The 13,839-nt window shown below is 45.5% G+C and overlaps 1 protein-coding gene across 1 annotated transcript; it reads left to right on the top strand.

The window, feature by feature from the left end:
• Window positions 1–211: 211 nt before the first annotated feature.
• BPIFA2 (BPI fold containing family A member 2) lies at window positions 212–13,272 on the top strand. The gene is made up of 9 exons (XM_032294893.1): window positions 212–223; window positions 798–969; window positions 4,603–4,747; window positions 5,724–5,831; window positions 7,113–7,265; window positions 9,695–9,776; window positions 11,453–11,516; window positions 12,377–12,454; window positions 13,073–13,272. Exons 2-8 carry the CDS (start codon window positions 813–815, stop codon window positions 12,415–12,417), a joined length of 750 nt encoding a protein of 249 aa, XP_032150784.1. The 5' UTR covers window positions 212–223; window positions 798–812; the 3' UTR covers window positions 12,418–12,454; window positions 13,073–13,272.
• Window positions 13,273–13,839: the final 567 nt, after the last annotated feature.

Raw genomic sequence — 13,839 nt, 5'->3', positions numbered from 1 at the left:
GAGTATGGCCGAGATAATCAATATATCTCTAAATTTGCTCTAAACGACAAATTAGTGATGGGTACTCACTGAAGATTCCATTTCCCTCTGGGCAATTCTCACTACTATTCCTCCCATGACTGTCCAGATATCAACATAAATAGCAAATTAGAGCAAATTTAGAGATCTATAGATTGTATTAAAATAAGTGTCAAACTGATGAGCAGTGCAGAGTCATGAGGTGGTTGCCATTGATTTGTTCATACTTTTATTCAACAAATATTTATTTGTTTACTGTACTGTACTAGGTGCAGGCTTTTTACTGGGGCCTGAGGATTTGACAGTGAAATAAGTTACAGTCCTTCCCCTAATGAGTTCACAGCCTGGTAGGAAAGGCAGACAAATCATCAGGGAAGCATTAACCATGAAGGCAGCAAGGTGAGACTCCCCCAACCTAGAATCTGGGTAGGGGCCTAGAGTAGGCTTCACAGAGGGCATGATATAGGAATTGACCAAGGTGGAAAAATGAAGAAGAAAAATATTTTAGGCAGGGAAGACAGCGTGTGAAAAGGAACTCTGTATCAAGAGTATGGGCTTGGAGTCAAGTCTGACTTTTCAAATCCCAGCTCCTCTGCTCACTGGCTATGTGTCTCTGGGCAAGTTGCTGTAACATTCTGACCTTGGCTGCCCACTTGTAAAATAGGAAATAACGACGTCTATCTTAAAGGAATGTTCAATGTTAAGAGTGATTTGAACTCACTGAAGATTCCGTTTCTCCCTGGGCAATTCTCACTCCTGCTCTTCTCATGACTGTCCAGGTGTCAAGATAAAAGATGCTTCCGCTTTGGAAACTTGTTCTCCTGTGCAGCCTGCTCACCGGGACCTCAGCGTCTCTTCTTGGCAATCTCGGTGATGACCTGAGCAATGTCGTGGATAAGGTGAAACCTGTTCTTGACAAAGGAGTTGAGACAGTTGACAATACTCTTAAAGGTAAATCAACAAGTGTGATGATCAATGTCACCTAAATTGGCATCCTAAACACTATGCCTGCATTACTAGAGGCTGCCACCAGGGGCTACGCTTTATGGGTGGTTTACTGAGAAAACTGGCTCTTCCATTCCTGGCTCATTCGTTTATCTTTCTAGAAACAAGCAACGCCACATGAATATCCTTCTACATATTATATCCTGATAAACGCTTGCCAATATACACATAAGGTAAATTCCTATAAGTGGGATTTCACAAGTTCAAAAACTACGCTGTTGACAGATAATCTCCTACGTTAACACTTTCTCCAGCAGTCCACGAGAGTGCCTTTTCTCCCACTCCCTTTCCAGCACTGGGTGTGGACAATTTCATATGTCCTGCCAGTCTCACAGATGAAAATTATAGCTTATTTCACTTTGCATTCCTCTAATTATAAAAGAGCCCTCTCCTTTTTCACATATTTACTGTGTACTTACATATTTTAACTTGAGTATTTTGTGTATATTCTTAGCATATTTTTCTTTGGGGGTTGCTTAATATTCTTTTATTCACTTGTGTTAATTCAGTGAAAATTAAGGAAATTATCCCTACCTAGCCTCAGTATCTATAAGGCTACCTACCTTTATATTTAATTGTATCTCCTTTTTATGCTAACTTACTAAAATAACTTGGCTTTCTTTTTGTTTTATGGAAATATTAGCAGCATATCAAAAGCCATTTTTGTAGGAGGAGGTAACTTCTGCACATGGCTGCCTTTCAAACCTTGTCAAGGGCTTAGGTAACTTTCAAAGATGTAGAAGGGACTCACTCTAATTTTTTAGCTGGGAAACCTGAGACCCAGAGATAGAAATGTCTAAACCAAGGTCACCTAGTGAGCTGTACAATCAGATGTAGTTATAACACAAATTTTATATAAAGCATCATTCTCTGAGTCATTACAACTAGATAGATATTGTCCATTACAGAGCCAAGTTACAACATTATGATTACATCTCTTTCCTTATATAGTTTTTTGTTTTTCCTTAAGTTAGTAATTGCCCTGTTGTTTCTCAGTTGAATTATTTTCTCCCCACATATACTTAATTCTTTTCATGGGCATCATCCTACATCTACCATGACATTTATTCTTTTTTGAAACAAGGTCTCACTCTGTCACCCAAGCTAGAGTACTCTGGCAGCCTCAACCTCCTGGGCTTAACTGATCCTCCCACCTCAGCCTCCCCAGAAGCTGGGACTATAGGTACATACCACCACACCTGGTTAAGTTTTAAATGTTTTGTAGAGATGGAGTCTCATCATTTTGCCCAGGCTGGTCTCAAACTCCTGGCCTCAAGTCATCCTCCTGCCTTGGTCTCCTGAAGTGCTGGGATTATAGGCATGAGCCACCACACCAGGTCACAACATTTATTCTCATCCCCCTGTTCTCCAGAGACCTATCATAAGACAGGTTGTCCTCCTCATTCTATAAGAATTATTGCTTCCTTTTGTTGTAATTGCTTTTGGTGTCATGAAGTCTTTGCCCATGCCTGTGTCCTGAATGGTATTGCCTAGGATTTCTTCTAGGATTTTTATGGTTTTGGGTTTTACATTTAAGTTTTTAAACCACCTTTGGTTAATTTTTGTATAAGGTGTAAGGAAGGGGTTCAGTTTCAGTTTTCTGCATATGGCTAGCCAGTTTTCCCAGAACCATTTATTAAATAGGGAGTCCTTTCCCCATTGCTGTTTCTGTCAGGTTTGTTGAAGATCAGATGGTTGTGGATGTGTGGTGTTATTTCTGAAGTCTCTGTTTTGTTCCATTGGTCTATATGTCTGTTTTGGTACCAGTACCATGCTGTTTTGGTTACTGTAGCCTTGTAGTATAGTTTGATGTCAGGTAGCATGATACCTCCAGCTTTGTTGTTTTTGCTTAAGATTGTCTTGCTGTACATTCTCTTTTTTGGTTCCATATGAAATTTCAAGTAGTTTTTTCTAATTCTGTGAAGAAAGTCAATGGTAGTTTGATAGGAATAGCATTGAATGTATAAACTACTTTAGGTAGTATTGCAATTTTCACGATATTGATTCTTCCTATCCGTGAGCTTAGAAAATTGACAAATGGGATCTAATTAAACTGAAAAGCTTCTGCACGACAAAAGAAACTAGCATTAGAGTGAACAGGCAACCTATAGGATGGGAGAAAATTTTTGCAATCTACCCATCTGACAAAGGTCTAATATTCAGAATCTACAAGGAACTTAAATTTATAAGAAGAAAACAAACAACCCCAACAAAAAGTGGGCAAAGGATATGAACAGACGCTTCTCAAAAAAAAAAAAAAAGACATTTATGCAGCCAACAAACATATGAAAAAAAACTCATCATTAGAGAAATGCAAATCAAAACCACAATGAGATACCATCTCATGCCAGTAAGAATGGCAGTTATTAAAAAGTCAGGAAAAATAGATGCTGGCAAGGCTGTGGGGAAATTGGAATGCTTTTACACTCTTGGTGGGATTGTAAATTAGTTCAACCATTGTGGAACACAGTGTGGCAATTCCTCAGGGATCTAGAACCAGAAATACCATTTGACCCAGCAATCTCATTACTGGGTATATACCCAAAGGAATATAAATCAATCTGCTATGAAGACACATGTACACATATGTTTATTGCTGCACTATTTACAATAGCAAAGACATGGAGCCAACCCAAATGCCCATCAATGATAGACTGGATGAAGAAAATGTGACACATATACACCATGAAATACTATACAGCCATAAAATAGAATGAGAGCATGTCCTTTGCAGGGACATGGAGGAATCTGGAAACCATCATCCTCAGCAAACTAACACAGGAACAGAAAACCAAACACCGAATGTTCTCACTCATAAGTAGGAGTTGAACAATGAGAACACATGGGAACAGGGAAGGAAACATCACACATTGAGGCCTTTTGGGGGCTCAGGAGCAAGGGGAGGGAGAGCATTAGGACAAATACCTAACACACGTGAGGCTTAAAACCTGGATGATGGGTTGATAGGTGCAGCAAACTATCACGGCACATGTATACCTATGTAACAAACCTGCACAATTCTGCACATGTATCCTAGAACTTAAAGTAAAAGAAAAAAAAAAGAATTATTGCTGTCTGGGCCTGCTGCAAAGCTGTCATTCTGGAACTCTCATTAGCCAGTTTCATGGTTGGAGTCATTTTTTCTCCTCGATTCTAGATTTTTCATTTCTTGAGTTTATTCTCTTATTCTTTCTAGTTTTTTGAACTCATGTGAGCATCTCACTTAGCACAACAGAACCCTAAGTCACTCCTAGACACTGGTGTACAATAAATATCAATTGCCTGGCCAGTTGATTGATTGCTCTGTTCATAAATAATTGGTATATTTATTAATAGTTTGGAGGCAGCACGGAAGAAATAAGAGTTCCCTGGCTGTGTGACTAGATACATTTCTTAACCATCAACAGCCTTTATTTCCTTAGCTGTAAAAAAGCAGACAATGACAATATCTACCTCACTGAGTTGTTATAAAGATTAAATAAAATAACTTAAGCAAACAGTCTTACCCAGTAGATACCTGGGGCACCGTAGCTACTTCGCAAGTGGTGCGTGACACAAAACGGCGATTGTTTTTGGCAGGTGTCCTTGAGAAACTGAAGGTGGACCTAGGGGTGCTTCAGGAATCTGACGCTTGGCAACTGGCCAAGCAGAAGGTCCAGGAAGCTGAGAAATTGCTGAACAATGTTGTTTCTAAACTGCTTCCAACAAATACGAACATTTTGGGGTGAGTTGGTGCTTCAGGGTGGAGATCTTTGCTCTAAGAAAAGGGAATGCACATCTTTGAGGAGGTAAGTTTAAGGTGAAAGACAGATGGACAAGCCTCGTTCCTCTCCCAAAGAGCCAAGGTGGTCTGAGTAAGGCCAGACCCACCAGAGTTTGAGTAAATTAGAGGCAGGGCTCCAGCGTCAATCTGGGTGGGCATCCTACGGGCTCGAGCTTCCGCATTCTTCAATTTCAGGGTCAGGGTGAAGATTATATTCATCCTTTCCTCTACCTGTTTGCTGGTGCATGGAGTCCCTTTCCAAAGAATAAAACTTATTCTCCACATATAACTGAGGGTAAAAGCCCAGATCCTCTTAGGGGAAGGGAAACTGGAGTCTATACCATATAACGCCAGGCAGTGGATCTGCTCATAAACTTTTTTTTTTTTTTTTAATGGAGTTTTGCTCTTGTTGCCCAGGCTGGAGTGTTATGGTATGATATCAGCTCACCACAACCTCCACCTCCCGGGTTCAAGCAATTCTCCTGCCTCAGCCTCCCAAGTAGCTGGGATTAAAGGTGCACACCACCACACCCAGCTAATTTTTTTTTTGTATTTTTAGTAGAGACCAGCCTCCACATTGGTCAGGCTGGTCTCGAACTCCCGACCTTAGGTGATCTGCCCGCCTCGGCCTCCCAAAGTGCTGGGATTACAGGCATGAGTCACTGCACCCAGCCCCACTCATGAACTTTTAAAGTCAGACAGTTCTGGCTTCTAATTCTAGCTCTGACACTTACTCCCCTGGGAATCTGGGGGGAAAATCACACCAGCCTGAGCCTCAGGGTGCTATGCCATAAAATGGAGAATCAAACTCTGAGCAGGGCTATCGTGAAGGCAAGGATGATGAGGTCCACACACTTAGCTCTAGGCTGGCACAGGGAAGTGCTTGGTAAGTGGCTGTCATGGGGAGTGACAAGGGTGAATTGCGGGTTTCATGCAGGTTGAAAATCAGCAACTCCCTCATCCTGGATGTCAAAGCTGAACCGACTGATGATGGCAAAGGCCTTAACCTGAGATTCCCTGTCACTGCAGACGTCTCTGTGACCCTGTGAGTATGTGCTAGAATCTGAGATTTGGGAAAGGCAGCTCAGCCTGGCTGATGGATGCCCAACCTGGAAATAAGGCGCCTCCTCCCACTGCTGGGAGACCCTGGGCCTCAGTTTCCCAATCTGTGAGTGAGAGGAAACTTCTGGGTCTAAGATCTCAACCTTTAAAATGTTCTAGGGAACTTTGGCCATAACCAAGTGTCTTTTAAAAACAATGCTCCATTGAATATAGTTTTGAAATCATGACATTTATCTGGCTGTAAAATTTGAAAAGTTGAGAAAACAGAAACATTTATTATTCTTTGGCAAAATTTCCTCCAGCGTTATTTTGTCTCTCAAGATTCTCTGTAAATAGCAGTGACCATTACAGAAAAATGCCTAATATACAGTGCAAAACCTAGTAGTACACAGTGACAGTGTATAATAAAGCGTGTGTGTGCAAAATATAAGTTTAAACTCTTAATTTTAGCTGGGAGTGGTGGCTTATACCTGTAATCCCAGCAATTTGGGAGGCTGAGGTGGGAGGATCACTTGAACTCGGGAGTTCATGACCAACCTGGGCAACATGATGAAACCCTGTCTCTACAAAAAGTGCAAAAATTAACCAGGTGTGGCGATGCACGCCTGTATTCCAAGCTACTTGGGAGGCCGAGGCAAGAGGACTGCTTGAGCCTGAGAGGTCGAGGCTGCAGTGAGCCCTGGCTGCACCATTGCCCTCCAGCCTGGGTGACAGAGTGAGACTCTGTCTCACAAAAAATTTAAAAATTTAATTTTAAAGGAGATAGAGAGACAAGAAATGAGCATGTATGAAAGAACTTCTGTAAACTACATGCACTAATGATACCATCCCTCATTAGCTATGAGATCTTGGGCACTTAACCTCTCGGTACCAAGGTTTCCTCCTTCAGAAACTAGGGATAGAATAGTACACTTCCCTCAGCATTCTTGTGATGAATCAATGAACTGTAAATGAATCCAGAGAAAATACTTTTATAAGTACTTACACACAAATTGTCAATAAATATTAACTATTATTGTCTTACTTATTAGCGTAATGTTGTATAAAAAATTCATGTGAGCTAAACCCAAGTGGCCAGGAGAAGAAGCCCCTGATGTAGACATGTAAATCTCATAGAGGATATGGACCATGTTGATATCACCTGGGCCACGTTGACATCACGCATAGACATTCTGACTCATGTCCACACAGGTGGAGGAACCCAGCTGGGCCACCTGAAGGCCCCCTTCTAGACTCTGTTGACTGTGCATCTTACTTCCTGCAGGCCCATCATTGGCCAGGTTGTCAAGCTGAATGCCTCTTTGGACCTCCTGACTGCAGTCAGAATTGAAATTGACCCCCAGACCCACAAGCCTGTTGCTGTCCTGGGAGAATGTGCCAGTGACCCAACCAGCATCTCACTTTCCTTGCTGGACGGGTAAGACCCCATTCATCTCAGCAGAGCTGGGCTCTCAGGGAAGCTGGGGACCCCTCATTTCAGCTCTAGTCCTATACCTAAGAGGAGGCCTAGTGGTGAAAGTGTTCCAGCTCTGGAGTCAGGTTGGCCTTGGTTCAAACGTCAGCTCTGCCACTAACTTGTAACTTTATCAGCAACTTGATTTCTCTAAGCCTGTTTTCACATCTGTAAACTGGGGGTGTGAATAACAACTATTCCTAGGCTTCTGAGATGACCAGATGAGAAAATACAAATATTTGGCTTACAGCCTGGAACATGCTGCCTCTCTGCCTCCTGGTTCTCTCCGTTACTGAGACTGGAGTGTTGAGCTCGCCCACTGTAATCATGAACTTGCTTATGCCTTTCAACTCTGTCAGTTTCTGCTTCATACCTTTTGAAGATCTGTTGTTAGGTGCATGCACATTAGGATTGTTATGGCTTCTTGGAGAACTGACCCCTTTATTGTTACTTAACGTCCCTCAATAATAATAATAACGATATAATTATATTTACCTTCATGCCTCCAGCTGGGAAGGAGAGGGGAGAGTAAGTGCCTGCCATGGGCTCTAATTTCAGATCATCCCCAGGTCATCCTCCACCCAGTGGAAATTTCCAGAAAGGAGATCTTGAAAATTTAATCCTCTCCATTTAAATCATTCATCTCTTTTAATCCACAAAATCTACATCTTAAGCTCTGTGCTTGAAAGAGCAGGTTTGACTCAGGCCAGAGGGTGGAGGGAGAAAGAGTGACGCTGGCCGCTGGCTGGGGGAAGATGAATGATCCAGATGCCAAGGGCTGGGGTTGCTTGGCCTTGGGCCAGGAACAAGGCTGGGCCCTCAGCTCTCAGCCCTGATGGCCATGAGCAGAGGACGCTCCCCTCGCCCTGCACTGAGGGAGCTGAACACAGGTTGCCCAAAGACCCCTGAAAACCAAAGAAAAGCCCCATGGTCGGATGTGAGTTGCGAAGGCCAGGATATAAATTCGGAGCCAGGAGCCTTGCTGGGTGCTGTCTTCCCAAGCAGCCTCAGGGACTCCACCCCGCTGCTCTGGGTCCGTGCCCACATGTGTGAGATGGCACCACTCTGCGGCTCCAGATACTCCCAGGGCCTTTCTTTGCACTTGTGGTCCAGCCCCAAGTGCTCCCCATGGTCGTGTAGGCTCTGTTTGATCTGGCCCCACCCTTGTATCCCCGCACCCTCCCCTCACTCACTGTGCGCAGATACAGTGGCCTTTGTGCTATGCCTCAAATAGGCTCTTTCCCAGCTCAAGACCTTTGTGTGGGCGGCTCTGGCTACCTAGAGCTCCTTCTTCTCACTGCACCACGGTGGATTTCTGCATCTTTCAGGGTCTTCACAGGACTCCTCCTATTCTCTCTCCTAAGAATCTACTCTTGCCTTTTAAACACTTGTGACAAGTTCTCAATACATATTTAACTGTATGTTCATTTCATTCATTCTTTCAGCCAAAAATGTGTTGAGGCCAGGCACGGTGGCTCACACCTGTAGTCCCAGCACTTTGGGAAGCTGAGGTGGGCAGATCACTTGAAGTCAGGAGTTCAAGACCAGCTTGGCCAACATGGCGAAAGCCCGTCTCTACTAAAAATACAAAAATTAGCCAGGGGAAATGGTGGATGCCTGTAATCCCAGCTACTCAGAAGGCTGAGGCAGGAGAATCGCTCGAACCGAGGAGGCAGAGGTTGCAGTGAGCCGAGATCATGCCATTGCTCTCCAGCCTGGGTGACAGAGCAAGATCTTGTCTAAAAAAAAACAAAAAAACGGTGTATTGAGCATCTGCTATGTGCCAGGCAGGCACCGTTCTGGGTTCTGGAGAACTAATTGGTGATGGCAGACAAGGTCCCTGTTCTCATGGAGCTTACCTAAGGGAAAGCTAAGTTGCCCTGGATCTGCGTTCACGTCTCTGAGCATTACCTTTGATGGGGCACTGTTATAGCAAAGCTCTCTCTTAGCTAAGTAGTCAGGGAGGGCTGCCCCGAGGAGGTGGCAATTATGCTGAGAGTTGAAGGTGGGAGGGTTCAACCTTGGCAAGATTTGTTTAGGTACCACATTAGGGGATGTTTGAACCCTTAATGTTTACGTACCAGATTAGGGGATGTTTGTATTTTGCTCCTCAGGGCCCAGCTAGGTTCTTTGTGCATAGCTAGTGCTCTGTAAATATGGGTTGAATGAATGAATGAATGAAAAGGTCTCTGTGCTGACACTCTCATGAGGCAATGGGTAAGCCACTGTAAGATGTGGGATTCTAAGGGACGATCCATGTGGATGAGAGGCACTGTCTGTAGTTAGAAAGGCGTCTCCATGTCCCTGGGGTTTACCTAACTCCCCAACTTCTTGCCAGTCCCCCTGCCTCTTGCCCCCTTGACCAGGCTTTAACAGTTCCCTGTGTTTTCCAGGCAAAGCCAAGTCATCAACAAGTTAGTGAATAGTGTGATCAACACGGTGAAAAGCACTGTGTCCTTCCTGGTGCAGAAGGAGGTGAGTCTCCCCTTCCTTGGGGCCCAGATCCAGGCCTGGCGAGGGCAGGTGGGGGAATTTGTAGGCCTGGCTGTATCCTCTGGGCACTTTTCCTTTGGAATTGAAAACTTCTCCTTGGGAGGTCAGCTGGATCCTCCCCCTCTCCTAATCAGCCTGGTGGGTAGCAGGGGAGGGCAGAGGCCTGACGTTAGCTGAAATTGCCAGGTCCCCAACTTGGACCAGTCACCATATCCATGTACTACCAATATGCTTTTGTAGCTAACATCTTCAACACAATTGTGCTTAAATACGTTTCCTTAGAAGCATTTATTTTTTAAAATAAAACTTTATATCTCTATCATAAATAGAAAATTAATAACATATCATACAATCAATGAAAAAAATTAACCCAGACTTATAAAATAGTTTTAATTTTTTTTCTATCTGTGCATCATACGAAACCATAGGTACCATGTGCAGGATTCCTAGGCCCAAAGTTCCAGAGCTTCTAAATCAGTCATTTTGGAAGGAGACCCAGGAATGTGGGTTTATAAAAGAAAAAATCCTCCAGGTGGTTCTGTGACCCAGTAAACCGGAGGTTAGTTATATTCCAAGTGCACTTCTCCACCAGCTTCAGCCTCTCCTGGGTGCTTGGTAGGAATCTCAGACCCACCTCAGACCTGCTGAATTGCAATCTGCAGGGAACCGTGTACACACAAGAGCATGAGATATTCTGCTCTACAACTGCAGGGCATTTGACCCTTTAAAATTCCAGGGTTCCAAAGTTCAAGGTTTCTAAGCATATGGGGATATTAACACTCTAGACTGTAGATTTTTGAGGTCCTAGAGTTCTAGTGTTCTAAGGTTTTAGGATTCCAACACACTAGCATTTCCAGATTTAAGACGGCTGGGATCCCGTTGTTCTAAAATCCTAAGGTTCCGGTCAGGCATGGTGGCTCACACCTGTAATCTCAGCTCTTTGAGAGGTTGAGGTGGGCAGATCACTTGAGGTCAGGAGTTTGAGATCACCCTGGACAGCATGGTGAAACCCTGACTCTACTAAAAATACAAAAATTAGCCAGGCATGGTGGCACATGCCTGTAAACCCAGTTTCTTGAGAGGCCGAGGCAGGAGAATCACTTGAACCCGGGAGGCAGAAGTTGCAGCGAGCAGAGATTGCACTGCTGCACTCCAGCCTCAGCCACAGAGTGAGATTCTGTCTCAAAAAAAAAAAAAAATACAGGCCAGGGGTAGTGGCTCACACCTGAAATCCCAGCACTTTGGGAAGCTGAGGCAGGTAGATCATGAGGTCAGGAGATGGAGACCATCCTGGCCAACATGGTGAAACCCCATCTACTAAAAATGCAAAAATTAGCTGGGTATGGTGGCGTGTGCATGTAATCCCAGCTACTCAGGAGGCTGAGGCAGGAGAATCACTTGAGTCTGGGAGGCGGAGGTTGCAGTGAGCCAAGGTTGCATTACTGCACTCCAGCCTGGAGACAGAGCAAGAGTCTGTCACAAAAAAAAAAAAAAAAAAAAAGAAAAAATACAATACAACACAATACCATCTTAAGGTTCAAAGCTTCTAAGATCCCTAGAAATGAGCCTCTCCGTGGGTGGCAAGCAATTTGTTCCCAGCTGAGGAGAGTGACCTGTTCGTCCTCCTTCTCCTGACCCTCCTCTTCCTCCTCTCTCAGATATGCCCACTGATCCACATCTTCCTCCACAGCCTGGATATAAATTTCATTCAGCAAGTCATTGGTAAGTCACAACCTGGGGAAGTGGGGGTCTTCTGAGGCAGGCATGGAGCTCTGTGCCCACCCCAAAAGCAGTTCTCATCAGGGGGCCCTGGAGAAGTAGAAGGACCCACCGTCCTAAGCAAATTGGGAGCTGTGGCTTCCCCCCCACAGACACCTGGGGGCTCTCTTTGATTTTGGGGTCTCCAGGCATGGCTGGGGTTGCTGGGACAAAATGGGGTAAGTAAAGGTGTCGAGACCCTGGAGGTGACCCTTCTATGAAAATAGCCACAAGTCAGCCAGACACGGTGGCTCACACCTGTAATCCCAGCACTTTGGAAGGCTGAAGTGGGCAGATCACTTGAGTTCAGGAGTTTGAGACCAGCCTAGGTGACACGATGAAACCCCATCTCTACAAAAAATACAAAAATTAGCCAGGTGTGATGCACGTGCCTGTAGACCCAGCTACTTGGGAGGCTGAGGCGAGAGGATTGCTTGAGCCTGGGAGGCGAACGTTGCAGTGAGCGGAGATCATGCCAGTGCACTCCAGCATGGGTGACAGAGTGAGATCCCCATCTCAAAAAAAAAAAAAAAGGAGAAAAAGAAAGAAAATAGCCACAACTCTAGTCCCTAGTCCTTTAGACAGTCACACTGTGCTATGTGCACGCTGTCTCACTGGATCCTTCCAACAACCCTGTGGGGTGGCTACTGTCATTGTACCCACTTTCCAGATGAACAAACTGAAGCTCAGAGAGGTGGAGTGACATCCCTGGGGTCCCACAACTGCCAGGTGACCTGCTAGAGAGTGGCAGCTATTGGAGCCTGGTGTCTATTCAATTTTTCAGCGGCTAAGACTAAGGACTCCTACTGATTTTGTTTCTTCAGGTAAACTTCAGCAGGAAACCCAGCTGCAAACCCACCTCTGAAGAGGATGAATGAGGAGGACCACTGTGATGGTTGCTGGTGAGGAGCCGGGCTCTGTGCCCCAATGTGCAGGGGCCTACAGTGAAGCAAAAGCCAGGCATGGCTTCCCTTCCTTCTGCGTTAGCAGACTGTGCCTTCATCTCAGTCATAGACTGAGCCCTGGCCCCAGTCCCAGGCTAGGCCCTGACTCTGGTCACACTCTGAACACTGAGCCTTAATCACTGAACTCTGATTCTGGCCCCAGACTAAGCCTAGATCCTAGTCACAGACTGAGCTTTGATGCAGTTATTGACAGCCTTAGTCTTGGTCACAGACTGAGCCCCAACCTTAGTCTCAAATGGATCCATGATTCTGATCACATATTGAGCCCTGAACCTGGCTCCAGTGGTGGCCTCCAATCAATCCTTTTATATCTGCCATTGTTCTAAAGGAGGGTGAGGGGAATGAAGATGGGTCAGTGCCAGGTGCCAATGAAAGACCCCAAACCACAGGTGCCAGTTCCTTCTTCCGGGACTTAAACGATATGGGGTATTGTGGGAAAGAGCTGGGACACTGGAGCCAGGTCAACTTGGGTTCCATCAAGCACCCCGTGGATGCTAGCTGTGTGTAAGGGTAGCCTGGTTGCAAACGTCCTAACCTCCTGTGGTCTCATTCTAGATTGGTTCCCAGTGGTTTGCCCCACCCCCTTATAGCATCTACCTCTGGGAAGCTGCTGCCACCATCCAACCAGCATCAAAGCCTGAGTCCTGCAAGAAGGGCCTTCCCAGATGCCACTTCTCCCCTCTACACGCGTCAGAACAGCAGCCTCTACACGTGTTCTCCTGCCCCTGGCAATAAAAGCCCATTTCTGCACCCTTCTGTGTGGCTCCTTGCCTTCCCTCCATCTGGGATTTGTTGGTGGGACTTGGGGAGGCAGGTTGGGGGCTGCAACTGGGGTAGGAGAGACCTGGATCCAGAGCTAGAAGCCTCGGTGGGAATATCCAGCCCCATCTCCTGGTTCTATTAATGGGACCACTGAGACACAGAGAGGGCAAGAAACTAGCCCAAGTCACACAGCCAGTCTGTGGCAATGGAGACCCCTGATCTATCCATTCACACATTCGACAGGTATGTAGTGAGTACCTACTCTGTGCCCGACGGGCAGTGGGTACTGGAAAGTCATGTTCTGAGGACAGCCCCACCAGCCCTTTCCTCCATTCCTCTCCAGGTGCCCTGAGGATTCTTGGAGAATCAGGAGACACCAAACATAACTGGAGTCAGGAGTACAAGGCAGAGTGACACAGGGTTGGAGGCCTGTTAGCCCCCCTGCCCTCTAGGGGTCCCACTGAGTTGAGATGCCTTTTTCCAGGTGGTGCTGAGAGCCCTCAGTTTGCAGCACCCAGAGTTCACCCACCTCTCCCATCGCCTGAGAGCCTGTGCACCCA

This window comes from Sapajus apella, unplaced genomic scaffold (assembly GCF_009761245.1).
Source record: "Sapajus apella isolate SASKATOON/1434 unplaced genomic scaffold, GSC_monkey_1.0 scaffold33, whole genome shotgun sequence".
Taxonomy (NCBI): Eukaryota; Metazoa; Chordata; class Mammalia; order Primates; family Cebidae; genus Sapajus; species Sapajus apella.
Note: the sequence above shows the minus strand (reverse complement) of the source record. Positions and strands in the feature narration are given on the sequence as shown.